The sequence below is a fragment of the Lagopus muta genome, chromosome Z (assembly GCF_023343835.1).
Source record: "Lagopus muta isolate bLagMut1 chromosome Z, bLagMut1 primary, whole genome shotgun sequence".
NCBI classification, from domain to species: domain Eukaryota; kingdom Metazoa; phylum Chordata; class Aves; order Galliformes; family Phasianidae; genus Lagopus; species Lagopus muta.
In genome coordinates this window covers 29,391,784-29,412,456 of record NC_064472.1, presented here as the reverse complement: position 1 = coordinate 29,412,456, position 20,673 = coordinate 29,391,784, and the positions used below count along the sequence as shown (strand labels likewise).

The 20,673-nt window shown below is 34.5% G+C and overlaps 1 protein-coding gene across 14 annotated transcripts in view; it reads left to right on the top strand.

The window, feature by feature from the left end:
• Positions 1-20,673, top strand: part of PTPRD (protein tyrosine phosphatase receptor type D) — a 1,217,200-nt gene that overhangs the window by 1,073,960 nt on the left and 122,567 nt on the right. For 5 of the 14 annotated variants that reach the window (XM_048930984.1, XM_048930983.1, XM_048930982.1 and 2 more), the window contains 6 exons: positions 5,772-5,905; positions 7,472-7,616; positions 10,588-10,893; positions 11,911-12,104; positions 13,935-13,961; positions 15,986-16,103. In XM_048930984.1, the coding sequence (XP_048786941.1) occupies positions 5,772-5,905; positions 7,472-7,616; positions 10,588-10,893; positions 11,911-12,104; positions 13,935-13,961; positions 15,986-16,103 (924 nt within the window). The remainder of the gene's footprint in view (positions 1-5,771; positions 5,906-7,471; positions 7,617-10,587; positions 10,894-11,910; positions 12,105-13,934; positions 13,962-15,985; positions 16,104-20,673) is intronic. The other 9 variants (XM_048930990.1, XM_048930989.1, XM_048930993.1 and 6 more) reach the window with 4 other exon arrangements.

Genomic DNA, 20,673 nt, shown 5'->3' with positions numbered 1-20,673 from the left:
AATGGTGAAGGGCCTGGAGCATCTCTCCTATGAGGAAAGGCTGAGTGAACTGGGTCTGTTCAGCCTTGAGAAAAGACGACTGAGAAGGGATCTAATCCAGGTCTATAAATATCTAAGGTGTGGGGGCCATAGTGGTGAGGCCAGTCTCTTTTCAGTGGTACGTGGAGACAGGACAAGGGGAAATGGACATAAGCTGCAGCATAGGAAGTTCCACATGAATGTGTGCAATAATTTCTTTACGGTGAGGGTGACAGAGCACTGGAACAGGCTGCCCAGGGGGGTTGTGGAGTCTCCTTCTCTGGAGATATTCAAGTTTTACTTGGATGCCTACCTGTGCAACCTGGTTTAGGGAACCTGCTTTGGCAGGGGGGTTGGTCTTGATGATCTCTGGAGGTCCCTTCCAAACCCTGTAATTCTGTGATTCTGTGAAGAAGTAATTGAAGAAATTATGACAATGTTAAGAGTGCAGGAGAGTGTCTCAACTCACGTTTGACATGACATTGTTTATGTGAGATGATGAAAATCGAAACAAAACTAAAAATGTGGCACACAAGTGGCATTTTTAAGCACTGATACTTTTGCTTGAAAGCAAATGATTTTTTAAAGTCCTAAGAGATAAATATATAAGAATGTGTAGTGCAGAGTTCTTGTTCCGTGTATCTTTAAAAACTATGATTCATCTATTTATTGAGCACTGCAGAAAGAAATGTCCTATACCAGATTTGTTGTAATCTAAATCTAAATATAATTGTTTTCATTTCTCAGTCTGAATGTCATCCACATAAATATATATGTGCCAGATAAATTTTTTATGTATCATGAACAGAAGAAATGAATTTAGTAGAACCATATGTAAAAATAATAATAGGATGGTGATTGGGATTTGATTGTTTTCTTTTTCTGAAGCACATAAGCCTGTAATGTATAAATATGTAACTTAGAAATCAGAATTACTTTGGGAGATACTAGCATGAATATGCAAAAAAAAAAAAAAAAAAATTAAAAAAAAAATTAAAAAAATCTGATTCATACTGTGACTTGCAACCTCCTTAATCTTAGTATCCTTCAAAACTTTCTTGTCACTTATGTGTGTTTCAATTTGGTTATTTTTGGATTAAAAAATTTTGTTCAGGAAAGCCTATTCATGAGAATCTTTTGTTTGTTAGTGGGGCAGAATGATTCTTTGAAAGGACTCTGTTAGTGGCTTCTCGCTTTACTGATCAGTAGAAACTCTTGAAATTGAAAACTGGATTTCTGTGTAAACTATTGACTAGAAACTTAAACTTTGAGGGGAAGAGAAGGAAATATTCATCATAAGACCAAACATCAAAATAAAGTTTTATTTTCACCTTCATATTTAAATACTGTGAAAGAAAAGCTGTCTTTTTCCCTAGCTATTTTTGTCAGTGTTCTCTTCAGTGTAAAAAGGCACCATTTTTAAAAATTAAATAATCAGAAAACAGCTATAAGACTGACCTTTTTCATAAGGGACTCTCAGTATCAGAATCTACATTTAACAGTGCCCCTATTCTGTATTGAATTCATCTATAAAAGGAATATAATAAAGACAGAATCAGGACTGTTTGGGTATTTAGGCAAACTAAATTACAAACAATAAATTTTAGAATAAAGGATTTTCTATATTAGATTTAGTATGATATTTCTTGCTGTTTATTTTTTAATTCATCTGAAAACGAAAACTGCGTTGGTATATCTCCATTAGTCTGCCCAGTCCACAGTTTTTGTGCATCTTGTCAGATTTCCTTTCTTTACTCAAACTGGTCAGAAATTCATGTACTTTGTCAGCAATGTACATTGTCTCCCATGTAAGAGAAAAAATCTGAGCTTTAAGTTAGTTCATAGAACCATAGAATAACCTGAGTTGAAAGGGGACAGTGAGGATCAACTATTTCAACTCCTGCTTCCACAAAGGACTTCCTAATATTAAGCAGTATTTCCAAGAATATTGTCCAAATGAGTCTTGCAATCTGGCAGATTTGATGCCATGAACACTGATCTGGGAAGCCTGTTTCAGTGTCCAACTGCCTTCTCAGTAAAGAACATATTTCTGCTATCCAATCTGAGCCTTTCCCAATTTAGCTTCATGTGTCTCTCTTTAGTTCTGCTACTTGTCACCAAAGCGAATAGATCAGTCCATCTCTGCTTCCCCTCATGAGGAAGATGTGGACCACAATGAGGCCACCTCTCAGTCTCCTCTAAGCTTCTCTAAGTTGTCTGTTTTTATTTTCTTTTTTTTTCAACATGCAAAAGGAGATAACTAGTGAAGGAATTCAGATAATCTTGTTCTTATTCTGTTTCCCAAATTAGAAAGAGAGGAGAGTCAGAGGTAGTTTATTAGGTAGTGGATTTTTGGAGAAATAGAGACAGAAAAAATATTCTATATAATGTGTGTATACCCTAAATATATGCCTATTTAAACAAGAAAATTGCAGAGTAAAGCATGCTGTTAACTTTAAACCAAAGATCATCTGTAGATGGAAGTTTAGGAATCTTAACAGTTATAGAAGACCAAGTTTTTGAACATACTGAAAAGAGCAGTGAAAAGTCGAATATCTGACTTTCAAGACACACAAACAGAAACTTAGCTTAAGGAAAATGAATTAATGGTTCAGTTCTGTGTTGTAACAAGACTGCTACTTTGCCAGAATTTTCAAGTTCTTTCACTAATATAAGAAGTGAGAATTAAGATGTATACTCACTGCAAAGAAAATCTGTGGTCTTCAACATGCATTTATGGAGCCAAGTGACCCCAAAGCAGAAAAATCGGTGCTGAGACAACATTCATACAAAAACATCCCACTCTGTGATTGGATCACATGTGTCACTAATATGGAAAGTTCCATTTAATCTGTGTAATTAAAAACATTTTAAAAATAATGTAAATTCCACTTACAGAGATTTTTCAGTTTCTGTACCAGTTCCTTCAGCTTAATAGTTCAAAAGTTATTATTCCACTTTTCTACTTTTATTTTTTTAATTGAGTATTAGTTTCCCTAAAAGTGGTTATTCATGAAAAAGTTTCTTTTACCTCTGTATTCATTTTCCTTCTTCCTTCTCTTCCCTATCTAGTGTTTTCAATTTCAGATTTGCATAACTGTGGCTGTAAAATATCTGGGATTCTTTTTCAAGTTTTACATCAAGATTTTTTTCACCAGTTTTTTGGAAAGTTCACTTGTCTTCAAGCGATGTCCAGTTTGAAAAAGTTGTATTTGAAAGGAAGTCTGGGAGGATGAAGCTCTTAAAATATATTACTGCAGAGAGAGAAGAAATAACCTTTATTCTCCATTTGCTGCTCTATTTATTATCATAATTAATGGTAGCAGCTATCATATGGGTCACCCTACTGGTCATGTATAGTTACTGCCTATGTTCTACAGTTCATGTTTCCATACATAGATTGCAGTATCACAGGGTCCTGCTGATGCTGGCAAAAGGAAAGGTCTCCAGCCCAGCAGGCTCAGCAAGAGCCAGAGAACATTTCATGAAATGCCTCACGCCTGAGACAGCCTGGCCTGCAAAAATCCCATCTCCACAGCCAGACTGTCTTGCTGGGGAAAAAGGTTATTTCTCTGCTCCAGTCTGAGCCTCTCACATCTCATCTCGTGCTACTGCCTCTCATGCTGTTGCCAGACACCATGTGCAGAGCCTAGTACCATCTCCTCCTAGCACCATTTCCTTCTGATGATGTTAGAGCTGCCTCTGGGTACCCCTGAAGCTGCCTTTTCTCCCAGTTGGATGAGCCACAGTCCCACAGTCTCTCCTTTCTGACTGTTCATTGAACCTGGCCATGTTTATAGAAATCCTTCCTCTATTGGAGGCCCCAAACTGGATGCAGTACCCAGATGGGGTTTAATGAACCTGAATAAAGGCGACAGCCCCTTCTCTTCCCTGGTAGTCAGGGCTGTATCCCACTCACACCAACCTGTGCAGTTCTGTCTCATGTTGCTGGCCAGGTGCATGACTGGATACTGCTCAGCATATAGGTCCGAAAACCATGAGATCCCCCAGTGTTCCCCATTAGTCCTACTCTCCATCCCTACAAGATCTCTGCTTTTCCAGTGCTCAGCCTCAATATTGCTGAATTCTCATCATTCCATCCACCACTTCCTCCTCATTTTCCATCTCCCTCTTCAGAGCAGGATGCCCCTTGAGTGCACTGAGTGTTCCCTTCCTTAGCTCAATTCAAACTTGGCACTTGTGCCCTCCATCTTCTCCTCACAATTATTAATGGAAATGTAAAACACAAGAAAAATATCGTGACACATAAAACATAAGCTTCTGTTCGAAGTTTTGTGGCCTTTTATGAGGCAAAGGTTTTTTTTACCTTTTTATACAAGCTAAGTTTTAGAAAAATTACATGTTACTCCTATGCATCTTTCTTGCTGTAAAGAGACTTTTCTTCTTACCCTCACTCATTCCTTCAGAAATAGGCAACGTTATTCTACACATTTCTTTCTCTATTTTGTCTTTTTTTCTAAAAGAAATATAAATATCAGTGGTAAGACATCATAGAATCCACGCAGCCTGACTATGCACTTTATACAAACATTTTATTTCTCTGTTTAAAGATTAGATATCAGACCTCTTCTAGCATACACAAAGATTCTGTTATTTACAGAATTATGTTCTGTAGAAGTCTGGGGAAAATAATTATAGTCATAAGTTATTTTTACAATTTGCTTCATGGTATTTTTAAGTCTCTTATTGTACATTACAAGCATACTTGTACTATTATAATAAAATTCTACCCTGAAAAGTGTTAACAAGACAATTATTATCATATCATACTTGTCATACCTGTTCTTTCTAAGCATCACATCTGATATTCTTTCCTTTTAAAATGAGAGCATGCTGCATTTTATTTTTGAAAAGATAGATATGCTGATGAAGATTGTTTCATGCATTAACAACATCAATATTGACCGAAACTAATATTTTAGAAGTTATATGCCAAAAAGATTGTATATACTCCAATTACAGGATATATTTTACCTCCTTTTCCCAGTCAATGTTATTTGGCATAAATTTTCAGCAGCAAATGAGGGAAGTAGTTTCTGCAACCATTACACAAGACTTAAAAACTGAAGATATTCTTTACTTAGAGAATCAAAGTTGTAATTTTGTTCTCGCAAATAAAATATCTCTAGAAATCCAGCTATATTATAAAAATACCAATCATTACAAGTGTGCAAATATGTCACTTAAAAAGAACACTACTCAAGATCTTTTCAGTAAGTTGTGACTTCTCTGATTGTAAAAGCATTCAGTGTACTTAAAGAACAATACTTGTTCAGCAATACTTGTCAGTTATTTGTGAGTTAACACATGTAATTGTTTTAATGCTGTTTTCTATCCCATCTTCTCTAAGACCAGCATTTCTCATATATGCCTTTTTTATATACACATACGTGTTTTAATGCTTACACATATTACATGCATTTCCTATTTCATACAGGGGTTAATTTAATGATATTCAATACTAGGCTTCAACTTTCTGTGCATTATTTGAACTGTGAAGCATTTGTTTGAAATCCATAGCAATTTGTAATACGGAAATTAAACTTGTAGTTCTCTTCTGAGTTCAGATTAATTTACTATTAAGTTCAGTAAATTCAATTATAATATTGTGTGAATTATTCAGATAATATTTTAAAGAATTTTAACAATATCTATTTAAATAGAAACAAACAACAACAGCAACAACTACTAAAAAAAAAACAAAAAAACACTGCTAAACTCTTTTTCTCTAGTCCCTGGTCAGCCATTGAACTTCAAGGCAGAGCCTGAGTCTGAAACAAGCATATTACTTTCCTGGACACCTCCACGTTCTGATACTATTTCCAGCTATGAATTGGTTTACAAAGACGGGGAGCATGGGGAGGAGGTAAGTGAAAATATCCAGAATATTTTAAATTCTTGTTAATAATTTGACATAAAATCCTGAAGGATTAGTCTATTTTCATCTCTAGATAATATCTATTTCTCTTTGTCATTGTATATGGTGCTTTCAAATGTTGTTTAAGTAATCTTTGAGAATAAAATGTGTTTTCCTTCTAAAGTTTTATAGTTACTATGGAATTTTTCTAAACCATTATTTTGTAAAGATTTTTGAGTGCCTCTGTGCTGTAGGTGTCATAGATGTCAGCCTCAGAAGGTAGAAGGAGAATGTTAGCAACACTGATTTCTTCTACATCATCCCCTCATTGCTGATACTTCAGCTGAGCCTATGTTGATGACAGCTCCACACATAAAAAGTGAATAAATAAATGCAAGCATAAGCATTTCTATGGGGGAGACAAATGCATGTTAATCCTCCAAATAGATACCTGTTTAGATGTCCCTTTTAGAAGAATTACCCTGTAGAATGATTCTCTTCCTAAAATTTTGAACACAAATTTTACTATTGGTTGTTCTTAAATCAAAGATTACTCTCAAAACAAGTCCCTGTAGTTCATGTCATACAGGACTTTCATGTTATGTTTGCTGTATTATTGAACTGATAGCCTTCTATGCTTTGGAAAAAATAAACAACATTTATGTATCGAATTTAATCCATTAAGCTACCTGCTTTAAAATATATATTATTTGTAAAAGCAGCATACTCTTTTTTTGTTCTCTTTTAGTTTGGTTTTGTTCTGATAATTTTTCCTTGAATTTGTATGTTAAAATGTTACTATAGTGGCTATAGTCAGAGTATAGTAACATTTATAAAAAAATATATATCTACACATAATTCAGAATTTCTGACTGAAAAAGTTATCTATGGAAAGTATGAAGGGATACGGTGGATGGGCTGCTGGACATAAGCCAGTGAAGTGCCCTTGCAGCCCAGAAAGCCAACCATATCCTGGGGTGCACCAAAAGAATTATGACCAGCAGGTTGAAGGAGGTGATCCTGCCCCTTTGTTCTGCTCTGGTGAGACCATACAGGCGTACTGCATGCAGATGTGGAATCTCAATACAAGAGACATACGGACCTGTTGGAGAATGTCCAGAGGGTCCATGGGATGGAACACCTCCCCAACAAAGACAGGCTGAAAGATGTTCAGCCTTTAGAAAAGAAAGGAGAGGGCACCCTGGGGACAAATGATAGCAGCCTTTCAGTATCTGAAGGGGGGCTATATGAAAGAAGGAACAGACTCTTTATTAGAATCTGTTATTATAGGAGGAGGGGAAATGGTTTCAAAGCAAAAAGGTTAGTTTTTGATTGGATACAAGAACAAAGTCTTTTACACTAACAGTCTTGAGATCCTGGAACAGGTTGCCTAGAGAGATGGATTATGCCCCGTCCCTGAAAACATACAGTCAATCTGGATGGCATCTGAGCAACCTGACCTATGTCCCTCTTCATTGCAGAAGTTGGACTAGATGTCCTTTAACTCAAATGATTCTGGGATTCTGTGAATATTAATCACGTTAGACATTCAACTGTCTTATTACTTCCCTTTAGCAACGGGTTTCCACAGAACCTACTACATCTTATCGTCTCCAAGGCCTGAAGCCAAACAGCCTGTACTTATTTCGTCTAGCAGCACGTTCTCCACAGGGACTTGGTGCTTCAACAGCAGAAATCTCAGCAAGAACCATGCAGTCAAGTAGGTGTCTTTCCTTGCTAACTTTATCCTGTTATATCTGTTGAAGATGTTTGTCTAAGTAACCCAGTAAGATAGCAAGAGAAGAAAGTGTAATGATAAAAAATGTAGCATTCCCAGTTCTTAATACAGCAGAATACTTAAAATATTGTGATCAATTTAAGATACGTGTGATTTTTCAATAGCTATAGAAAAAGACTATAAAGACTTAAGGAAACACAGTATTAAGGGATACAATACTATACTGTCATAATTACTTTTGTTTTCATGTTATAATGGGAATAGTGGGATGATGTTTTAGCATGCAGTAGGTGTAGATAATAGGTGTAGATAACAATCCTCCTCTCATAAAACTCCACATGGCCACTCACAATGTATGTTTCCTATAATAATATGTTGCTACTGGAGCACATCCCTATAGTTGTAGGGTGCTGCTGAGTGTATCAAAATTTCCTCATAACTGTTATAATAGCTACTCTTCCTAAGTTAAAATTAGATATTTATTATCAGGGCTTTTTTTTTAATGTTCATTCATTATTTACACTAGTAGAAATTTTCATTTATTTATTTATTTATTTATTTATTTATTTATTTATTTATTTAAGTAGATGCTTATGGAAAAAATGTCAGTAGGGTCGGTGCAAATGCGGTGCAAAATATTAGAATTATACATGCATTTTTCCATATTTAAATTAGTACTCAAGTAAAACAATGAGGTACATAGGGATGATTTCCAGAAGTGCTAGTTTTACAGAATAATCTATGCTTCTGTTACATATGTTTCTATGTTTTTTAAAAAAAATTGTATTCTGTGACAAATATGATCACTCCAACATTATTTGTTAGTGTTATTAATGATAATTAATGTAACAAGAGATTTAGTGCCGTGTATCTTAAATTTAACCAAAGGGAAGTGTTATTCTGAAGTATTTCTAAGGCATTTTGAATACATGTATAAAAATATTACATAGCATGAAACTAGTTTTAGAGTTAGGGTCAATGCCTATTTTGACTTCAATAATCCAAAATCAATAGTCTGCTGCAGAAAAGGGTATTTATTTATTCCTATGCTCATTTCAGCTTAGAATTTTCATTCTTTTTAATCGGAGAAGGGTATGTAAACTGTGCATGGAGATTAAACATTTGAAGGCCATGGATGCAAGTTTTATATTTAAACACATTGCCATTTTTCCCTTCTGAAATACAACAATACAGAGCCTTTATTCCTTCAGATGCTAATAAAATTTAATTGATTTCAGTAGTATATAAGCAGACCCTTGTTATCTTCTAAAAAGATTTCAACAAGTCTAAACATTGCATATTATAAGAATAAATACATTTTAATAAAACTGTTTATACAGGTAGCCTATAGATTATCCTGTTACATTAGAGCAATACTTTGCATTTTGCAGAATAACAAGTATTAAAAATTGATAAATTCTATGAGTTCATTAGCACTGTTCATCAAAATACTTTACCGCCATTCATTTTGTCAATTTCGAGAAAGATGCTATAGGGATTTATTATCATGTAGAATCCTAAAGGAACATTTTGCTTCCATTTTAGTTCCTTTAAAAATTCATGGCAAAAATGGATGAATATGTTTTGAATACTTTATAACTTAAATTAGATAAAATTAAAAAAAGAAAAACAAACAAACAAAAAATTCTCTAATTCCCTTTTTGTTCCTCTATCCATCTCCTTTAGTTAGTTGAAATACTGACATGTTCCCTCTCGTTTTTCCTTCAGAAGAACAGAGTATCATACTGAGTGAAAAGCCATTGATCCCTGTAAAAAGAACTGTAGGGAACTGAAATATATATCTGTAAATGTGATAGGTCACAGCAGGGTCCTAAGCTTTCTGTATTACTTTAATCTATTTGATGTGCCTGGCATAAATACCAAAATTCCATTTGTTTCTCTTCCCCCTTTAGAAATGGGAACAAAATAGTAGATAAAAAGATAAATAAATAAATAAATAAAACATTTATACAGATCTCACATACAAAATCTTTGTTTTCCATACAAGAGAGAAGACAGAAATACAGAAGAGGCTCTCAAGGTTGTGAACTCTCTTTGTAAAATTAATACCTGCTTTCTTGACACAGTGTCTGGGTCCAGATATCTGTTTTTCCCATAGAATAACCTATATTACTGGTAGGATTTATTCTTTGCTAGCAAAGGTGTGTCCAAGAGGAGTAAAAAAAAATAAAGCTTACAGCTGATCTATGGTAAGTAAAAGTTAAAGTCAGAATCAGCAAGCGTGACACTGTTCCTGGTAGGTAAATCTTTGACTAAGACTTTTTCATCTTCTTTTGAATGCATGTTTCTAGTATACTTTCAACTCAAATGTCATTTGTTGTTAATATGTGTCAGGCAGACTCAGTGAGTAAAAATGTCAATAAGTAAAACAGAATCATTTTTTATGATAGTGGGGAGGCTACAAGAAATGTTTGGGGGTAATTTCTAGCCATTATTGCAAGTTAAAATGCATTCTGTAAGAGGCTAAATATTCTCATAGAAAGAAAGCCCACCTAAAGGCAATACATCCAAAATTTGCAAATAAACATATAAAATGTATAATTTAAAATATTATAACTTGCACTAATTGCATTGTTTACAAGGATAGATAAGTAGCCATAGAAGTGTCACGTTTTTGTTTTATTTCAAGAGGAATTTTAATACAGGTAGGTAATGTTATTTTGAGGTTTCGTTGTCATATATTTCCCCTACATGCTTTTTCACTATTTAATTAGTCTATTCATTTTCTGTTTATTCATGTTAATAAGCCAAGGTGCATATGATTATCTGATATTTTGCTTTTTAAGTTTCTACTCTTTTTTTTCTGTTTAGTCTTTACTTTCATTTTGTTGTTGTTTATTTATTTTTATTTTTATTTTTTCTTTTGTTCATTTTTTTTCAATCACTTCTATCCTTTCACTCAAATCCTCCTTTAACCCACTACTGAAACCAGAGCCATCAGCTCCTCCTCAAGACATTAGTTGCACAAGTCCCAGCTCCACTAGCATTTTGGTAAGTTGGAAACCTCCACCAGTGGAAAACCAGAATGGCATTATCACTGCATACTCCATCAAGTACATTGAGATTGATGGAGAAGATGTCAAACCCCATGAAATTTTGGGAATTTCCTCGGACAGTACCCAATACCTTTTGGAACAGCTGGAAAAATGGACTGAGTACCGGATCTCTGTAACCGCCCACACTGATGTTGGACCTGGCCCAGAGAGCTTAGCAGTATTGATTCGCACAGATGAAGATGGTATGTTGCCTCCTCTACATGAGTTTGCACCTCTCTCGATCTGCTATATTTTAAATAACCTAACAGTACTTTTTGCTGCTTTTTCCTCAAATCAGAGATGTTATCACAATTTGCAGGGTTAATTTTCAAACAAAGACTTGTGCTTCATTTATTTCCATGGTATTTTTACTTTTTAAAAGAAAACAACTTTTTTGTCAATGGAGTGACTCTACTGACCTTTTGAGCCCTTCCATGTTCGTCGTTCTCCTCTTTCAAAGTTAAAATAACATAGGGGAAAAGTCTTCCTACCTTTTCCTCGATTTTATCATTGTTTTTAAAAATGTCCAAAATGTTCTTCATGTATTTTTAACTGCTTTCTTCTTCTGTCTTGTAATTTTTGACTTTTAATTTCTTTTTTTTTTTTTTTTTTGTTTAGGTTTTTTCTTTTTTTCCTTTTTTTTTTGTTGTTGTTTTGCTTTGTTTTTTATCTCAAAAAGCTGATGCTCCACATGTTTTGTTTTCTTCTATGCTTTGAAATGACAGAAGACAGCCTTATTATCAACCTCCTTTTTATACTACTGAAAAAAAAAAAGAAAGAAAAAAAGAAAAAAAAAGAAAAAAGGAAAAAAGCAAGCAAACAAACAAAAAAAGATCTTGTCAAACAAATCTAAGGGAAACTTTTTTGGAAATCTTCTGTGTTTTTATTATTGTTATTATTTCAGTGATTGCAATACCTCTTTGTACTGTAATGCTTTGACTCTCAAAGCATCTTCCTTGGCTTTTGTGCATTTTTACATGTTTTTCTATTTCTCTAATACTCTTTTTTCTTCCATTTTTTTGCATCAGTCATGTTTTTTGGTCTTTTCACTGAAAGGTAGAGCAGATTGATTGAACATTTATATTTGCTGAACCATTTGAACCATTTGTATTCTTCAGAGAAAACATAGTGAGTCTACCCCTTTAAAAAAAAAAAAAAGGCAAAAGTCATGGGTGGGACAGGTGCCTGTAATTTTGCTTTATCCAATGATGTTGTTCCAGTTCCTAGTGGTCCTCCTCGCAAAGTCGAGGTAGAGGCTGTCAACTCTACTGCTGTTAAAGTGTCATGGCGCTCACCTGTACCCAATAAGCAGCATGGTCAGATCCGAGGATACCAGGTCCACTATGTAAGAATGGAAAATGGAGAGCCAAGGGGTCAGCCCATGCTGAAGGACATCATGCTGGCTGATGCACAGGTAACTAGAGCATCCCATATTTTAAGTGTTGTAATGAATACTTTCAGTTTTCTGAACAACTATTTAGATCTTTCCATATTTTATTCTACTAGCTACATTTTTTTCATCTCTTCTCTTTCCAAAATATTTACATTTAAAGATTCTTAGACTAAACATAGTCACCCTTTTGTACAGGCACATACCCGAAGCTATGTCATTCTGCTGGTTCCCATAAGCCTTGGGACTTCTTATAGCTATGCTTAGAGCTGTACAGACACAGAAGTATTTGGGCAGGTCACAGCCAATGGAACAAAATTTGCACTGATTAAACCACCCAGTATTTATTTATTTATATGGAGAGCCTAGAGCCAAATCTCTACCTTTCTTAAACCACTACTATTGTATTTCTATCATAATTGTGTATACCTTATCACACAGTTCAGAAGAAATGAATTTATTTTTGTGACCTTAAAAAGCAGTGAGGTATTTATGTTTGTCAGTATTCATATTAATAGGTTTGATATGTGAACTTGCATATCTGTTTTATAAATTATAAGACATGATGGAAGTCTGATAACATTAAGCTTTAATATTGTCAGCAATAGAGTTTCACTGATTGGAATATGCTATTACTCAAACTGAAAGTTCCCAAGGCTTCTAGCACTGGAGTTACAAGTCAGTCTGGAAACTATTATACCTCTTGCAACTAGGCCAATTTAAGGACTGCAGATCCTAAGAAATTAAGAAATTTAACATAAAGAGAAAAATTCTAGTCTTTCATTTGAATATATAAATTTATTTTGGCTTCTTTTGTTGTTGTTTTCTCTTTTTTTCTTATAGGCTTAGTTCTAATTTTTAGCTTTGTAGCACCACTTTGAGATCAGGTCTTGTGTGTACACCATTTTGCTGCCAAGACAATTCTTTAAGTGTTATCTCAATTCCCAAAAGCCATTATTAATCATTTGCCTCCCTGTCTATCAATCTCTACTTAATGTACTTAAATAAAATGTAAATCTATTTCTCAAAATTTAATGTTCTTGCAGATTAAATTCAGTGAGGAGAAAGATGGAAACGATTTTGAAAGTAGAAAGAGAAAAGAGAGACGAGACAGAATAAAAAATCATTCTGCACTTTAGTTCTCTCCTTTCTTGCTCCGGTTTGCAATTTTAGCTTCTACATGGTATAAAATAATTTTAAATGCTGGAATATTAGAAGGGAAGTCTAGGTGTGATATTGGAGTTCAAATATTATATAGCCTTTGTTCCTTTTATTCAAATTCGGCTTTGAATTGACATTCAAGTTAGTCACCTCCTTTCTCCTTTCAGTACTCCTCCCTTCATTTATTTTTATGATACATGATCAGGGCTTGTACAGAGTACAAAGACCTTGACTGTATACGACCTTGGTCTGGTTAGGTTTCAAGTCTAAAAAATCATGGCATTATGCTATTAATAAGGCATTGAATTAATTTGGAGAAAATAAAGCATATAGTCTGGTAACGTGATTAAATAAACCACATAGAATTTAATCTTGTCTCTGTGGCTTTTGCTAATACAATCCATCATAAAATATTAACATGTGATATAAGAAGATTCATTAATTTTTCTGTCTTTTAAGGAAAGAGAGATAGATGTTTTTTTGAGGGGAGCAGATGTGGAATTAAAAATGCCTGGCCTGATTTCATTAACCACATTCTACATGAGTCTACACAATTAACTTAAATTCTACACGATTTTTCCAGACATCTTACTTAATTATTGTACTATTAAGAAGAAAAGATTAACTCAACCAGGCTACATATTCTTTTCACTTCTTTTGTTTTTCTTTCCAATGTTCTTTACTCTCAATCAGTGGGAATATGATGATACTACTGAACATGTGAGTAGTTTTTGACTGGCCAGAATAAATGAGTGTTTTTTTTTTTTGTTGTTGTTTTTTTTTTTTTTTTTTTTTTGTTCATCTCATATTTTTCTTGTTTTGCTTGTAGCCTCCTTTGATTTTTCAAATTATTATTTTTTTTCTTTTGTCATGTGTAAAGATGCATGCACCAACATTCAGATTTTTTCCTGTATGGCACTTCTTTTTTCCCCTCAGCAAGAGGAGTGGGGATTTTTTGTTGTTTGTTCAGAGAATTAGCATGATCTTGAAATTCACATAAATGGTTTGTGTTTTCTTATTTTTAGGCTGTTACTAACCTTGCTTCACAATTTCCTTCTTAAAAAATGCTGTTAGAATAATAAAGCCAGATTGGTTTGGAATTGCAAATAATTGAAAGTTTCTCTATTATTTTGAAGTGTAACTTTTATTTTTGTAGCTAAAGGTTGAAGTTAGTTGTACTTCTTTTTGGATAATTCAGTAACTGTATTAGACATGCTAGCATTAATGTCAAAAGCCCTGCATTGTTTATACCTATATTCTGCATGTTTGCTCTATCCAAGTCAGACTTCTAAATGACAGCACTACATGCAGTCGTATCTCTGTTACACCATGAAGTACAGCTTGTTTTAAATGAGGATGATAGCTTCATCACTGTTTAAAAAAGGTGATTTTTTTTTTTAATTACTATTATTATTTTATTTTGCAATTTTATTCTGCTAATATCAGTTTGAGAGTCCCTCTGGCAGAAGAAAAATGTGTATTAATGATTTTGGATTTTAGGCTCACTTCCATTCTGAGATAGATTCTAAGGAGCAGGGTTTTGGTGGTGGATTGGTGTGTTTGTTGTTATTGTTGCTCTTTTGGTCTGTTATTTGATTTCTGTTGGTGTGATTTTTTTTTTTTTTTTAATTTTTTTTTTCTTGTTCCTACTGCACATTAGCTTGTTATTCCTGCATTGTTAATAAAGGATGGCAAATAAAATGCCAAGTTCTTTCCACCTCTGTACTGAGCTCATAGCCAGTATCTGGAAAAATCCATGTCCTGTGGTTAGTTTGATCCATAATTCTTTATATTAAGTCTTATGTTTGATAAATACGTATACCATCTCTCTGATAGCAGTGAAATTTAACATAAATACATTCAGCATGTGAAAATGCACAGGAGTAATCTAATGGTCACAGACTGGAAGCAGATGAGTCAAGAATTTATGACCTTTTAGTTACTTGTAAATACTGTCCTTTTATATTTATATATGAAATTATTTACGTTGTGAGTATTGAGTCTCAACTTCCTTTGCATGCCCTTGTAACATTCATCTCAGATGGCTGGCCTTGAAGTCACCATCGTATGTGTGTGTGCATGCATGTACTAGCCAAAAAGTTGTTTGTTTTATAGCTGCTTTTTCTTATTTGTCATATTTAGTCAGTGATCCTATTATGGTGTTTTAGTTTGCTCTTCTAGACTTTAAGACTGAACTATTTCTCAAGCCCTTTGAGATCTTTAGATGTACATTCCAACCAGGAATATAGACTGAAAATAAAGTGCTATGAGACTAAAGAGGTTTTCTTACACAGCTGAACCACAATGACATTAGAAATATGGATACAACTGCAATGTACTTATTCTGTAGGCACTTTATAACTATGTCAGTGCTGTCCTTTAAATGTCTGAGTTAAAATGTGTTTTGTTTCTACATATGCACACACTTCACAATATCAGTAAGGTTCCTCTGGCAATGTATTTCATAAGGGCTTATTCACTGTTCACACCATTTAGACACTAACCTTGCGTCTTAAACTACCTGGAGCATTCTATTTAAAAGCATGCTTTAATTTTTTAAGGAAGGGAATTATTGCACTATTTTACATATAACAGTCTGTTGACATTCTCAAATGCTTGCTTGTTCTTCCAGTAGCACCAAAGCATGTGCTGTGTGCATCATATAGAAATTGTCTTAAAGATTCAGTACACTCCTAGAAATCAATCAATTTTTAATATTTTTTTCTTGTTTAATTTCTTTTTAGGAAATGATAATTTCTGGACTTCAGCCTGACACTACATACTCCTTTACTGTGACAGCCTACACAACAAAAGGTGATGGAGCACGCAGCAAGCCAAAACTTGTATCTACTACTGGTGCAGGTAATATACTAATAAATCTCTGAGCAAATCCTTATGCTTGCCTTATTTATTTTTTTTTTTTATACTGTGGTTTGAATGTTTCCTGTAGTGTAGAAAGTGTTCATAAGATATAGGTTTTCCTCTTTCAGTAGTTGACCTCTGATTTATTTATATGAAAACATAACTGGTGTCCTCCTACCCCTTTCTCTCAGTTCAGGAAGCAGACAAAAAGTGGCATTTGTGCTTTCTAGCAGTTGTTCTGTTCTGATTGGTGGCTTCCTGGAGAGAAAAAAATGAGAGATGCAGAGCTGAGAAGGGTATTTGAAAAATCTTTGGAGGACTTTCCTGATCTGTGTAAGGAAAGTAATGCCATGCCTATCAGTAAGACATGGAAAGAACCTGAGTGCCGGTAGCTCCCTTCCTCAGAAGAATGTGATTAATAAGACAGAGAGTTAGAAAATAAATGAAAACCCCTGAAGACAGAGTCAATCTGAGAAATAAACAGTGGTAAAATACATCATGCAACTGTGGACAGTGCATTTGATCACAGGTGGCAAGTATTCGACCGTATGCTAGGTTCAGCTTGTTCATTTGCCAGTGGTGGAATGAACAGAATTTCTTTTGTAAAGAACTATTTTTTTTTTTTAATTGAAATATTTTGCTGTGGAGCAGATTAGACTAATGATGCTACTACAGCATTAACGTGGTGGTCACCTGTTTTTGTTCACAGCTTGTGGGTGTCAATCTGGTGGATTTTCTAGTAGAGTTATTCCATTACAACCACATGGAGCTCTTTGTATTGCATCTAAGTAGTGAAGTATTGCCCATACTAATATGTGAAGTGTGTATTTGCATTTTATACTGTGTGACTTGTGCTTTAAATTCATTTTAAAAAATGTATGTTGTACTAATCCAAGCAACATCTATGTCCAGTTTTATCATCTGTCTTGAAAAAATCTCTATCTTGAAGTCTAGTTGCATCTCAGATTGGACCATCCAGTCATTACTCTTGATATGTGCCAAGCTTCCACTCAAACCTCCTCCTTCCTGAATTCTTGTGGTCTGAAAATAATGATGCATACTTCCCTATTTACTTGATTGAGTAAAAGTAGCACTTAATCCAAAATTTTAAAATTCAGTATCAAATTTACATAAACACGGTTACCTTGACCATGACTTTATAGACATAAGTATAGGCTTTGCAAAACCGCTTGTAGAACTTGAAACTCGTATGTATTTTCCTCTCATTGATAATTCATAGTTCATTCTTGTAAGATCTCTGATGTTTCTTTAGAAAATAAAACAAATCCTGAAATTCCATGGAACACTAAGTGACTGGAAACCAAGAATCAGACATACCTTTAAATGTCAGTCATGTTACACTGCCATTTGTTTCACCCTGTGGATAAGTAATCCCTGTTTCTTGTTTCTGAAGTAAAAGCTAGTTACCATTTCTCTCCTTCCTATCTTCTAGTTTATAGATCCCACATTGTACTGAAAATTCAAACATAGATAATTGAAAAGAGAAATATTACATGCAGTCAAAAAATTTCTAGCTCACTTGCTTTCTGTGATAATTCATCACACAGAAGGAATAATGCATTAATATCAGGGCTTGTGGACTTGAAGTAAAATCTCCTTTTTGAGATTCCATTTTATTTTTACTTCTTTTTTTTTCCCTAAAAATTATATATTTACATATTAAAATAAAAATGTGACGGGTCTAACTTTCTAGTCCAGTTTTAAAAGTATTAATCATGTGCAGATGTAGAAATATATAGTATATATGAAAGGTGAATATGTGTTTAAATGTTTACCGGACAAGCTTCAAGACTTAAAAGCAGTTATTCAGATAAAAACTAACAATTCATCTGATCCTGATCAGTAATATAAATTTTCATTATTAGACAGGAAAAAGTCACCAAATGTAAATGTCTACATTATGGTAACTGCAGTTATTAGTAAAGTTAAGAGAGCTCTTACTATTTTCATTGCAAAGTGTGTTTTTATCTTCTATTCATTTTCTTGTCATGGTATTAAAAACTGAATGAAAGAAAAAATATTACTGAACATACTAGGAAATCTAAAATTATTAGTGAAAATTTGATATTATTTACAAGATAATGACAACAAAGAAGATATGACTTACTTATCAGTGATATCACACAGTTTTTTTCTGGACAATTAATTCAAACTTTAAATTTGAGTCTCGTAATGCAACTGCTTGCCCATTATGTAAAATTTGCTCTCTATACTGCACAACAGTCTTGAAAAAGAAAATAAATTCTAAAGAGAGCGTGTCTAGCAGGTAGAGGGAGGTGATCCTCCCCCTCTACTCTGCCCTGGTAAGGCCTCATCCAGAGTACTGTGTCCAGTTCTGGGCTCCCCAGTACAAAAAAGACAGGGACAAAAGACATGGAAAGAGTCCAGAGGAGAGCCACAAAAATGGTGAAGGGCCTGGAGCATCTCCCCTATGAAGAAAGGCTGAGTGAACTGGGTCTATTTAGCCTTGAGAAAAAACGACTGAGAGGGGATCTAATCCAGGTCTATAAATGTCTGAGGTGTGGGGGCCATAGTGGTGACGCCAGTCTCTTTTCAGTGGTACGTGGAGACAGGACAAGGGCAAACGGACATTAAGCTGCAGCATAGGAAGTTCCACATGAATGTGTGCAAGAATTTCTTTATGGTGAGGGTGACAGAGCACTGGAACAGGCTGCCCAGGGGGGTTGTGGAGTCTCCTTCTCTGGAGATATTCAAGTTTTGCCTGGATGCCTACCTGTGCGACCTGGTGTAGGGAACCTGCTTTGGCAGGGGGTTGGTCTTGATGATCTCTAGAGGTCCCTTCCAACCCGCTACAATTCTGTGATTCTGTGATCTGTAAAATATCAGTGTTTCAAAAAGATCACAGTTCCTTTTTCTACCTCGTGTGTGTGTGTGTGTGTGTGTGTGTGTGTGTGTGTGTGTGTGTAAGAGGAGAAAATATTCATGGAGACAGTTGGCATAGAGCATAGCAGCTAATGGAAACAAGCTATTATCTTAGTTTATGAAAGGCAGCTTGAATATTCCTCTAATGGCAGTACTATTCTGTCACAACAAGCTAATGTAATAACAGTGATATGGATGGATGGATATAACTGTGATTTGGGTGGCAACTTGCTACATAGTTATGAAGGTTTACTTCAGTAAGTCTGAAAATATATTTTTCATGGACATTAATTTCATTTCGAATTTTTTGCAAATTCAGGGATTGTAATCTGAAGAAATTTCAAGACAAGGCAATTTCATGACATTTTTATACGTAAGACTGTACAGAATCCTCCATTTTTCTCACAAGACATTCACAAATGATTCTACTTAAAGAAGATACTAACTGCATGTTATCAAGGAATAAAAAAAAAGAGATCAAAATATTTTCCTTCTTAATCATAGAATAATTTGAGTTGGAAGGAGCCATAAAGATCTGTTTCCATTCTGCTGCCCTGAACAGGGACGCCTTCCTCCAGATTTGTTTGTTCAGACTCCCATTCAACCTGGCCTTAAACGTCTACAGTACTGAGGAATCTACAAATTGTCTGGGCAACGTGTTCCAGTGTTTCCCATCACCAGAGTGATGAATATAATTCTTATATCTAATCTAAATCTACCCTCTACACATTGTCCTATCACTACATGGCCGTGCCCCTCTCCTGCTTTCTTGTGGGTACCCTTTAACTACTGGAAGATTGCTACAAGAGCAGCCTTCTTTTCACCAGGCTGAATAATCCTAACTCTCAGCCTGCTCTAGCCATCTGATCATCTTCATAACCCTTCTCTGGTCTCATTTCAACAAGTTCATGTCATTCTCAGAGTTCTGTCTATCAGTTCTATGATAAAGGTCATATACTTCTCAGAATCATATAGGCTTCATATTAAAATTTTCAAAAATGTGTACATTGTATACTTAATATATACTTAAATCACAGCGTATGTTTTAATGTTCTTTTTATCTTCTGAGCAAGCATTAATTTCTTTATCTATACATACTATCAAAGTAAAAATTAACTTTAAGATCCACCACTGTGGGGAGAGGAAATAAAGGCAATGTATCACATTAATAAATCTCAACTTTCAGTAGTGTTTCTTATAGAAAGCTGAAGGAGTTATTCTATGTGTGGATTCTATTCTATGTTCTTGTTCTCTTTTGTATGCTGCAGTAGTTTCAATAATAGTTCTACTGTAGAGACAAATATAGCCTATTAACATCCTTCATAGCCTTTTCTTTGTTCAATGAAGGCTCATAATAAAATAAGGTAGAACTGGACAGAGTTTTATTTAATGGAAGTGAAAAATTTCTAGGAGTGTATCTGCAGGTGGGTTAGGCATTTAAAAGGAAGGGTATTTGGAAAATTTGTAAAAAAAATAGCTAGAATTCAAGATCAAGTAGAAGCAATGTCAGCATCAATTGTAGATATAATGAGGAAAGATATTTTTCTCAAGCCATGCTATGCCATTCTTCTGTCCTTGCTCCTAATAAATTTTGGAATGGAAGTCAGAAGTTCTGACATTATTTCTCTGACATTCAAGCAAATTGGACTCTTAAAAATAATTACAC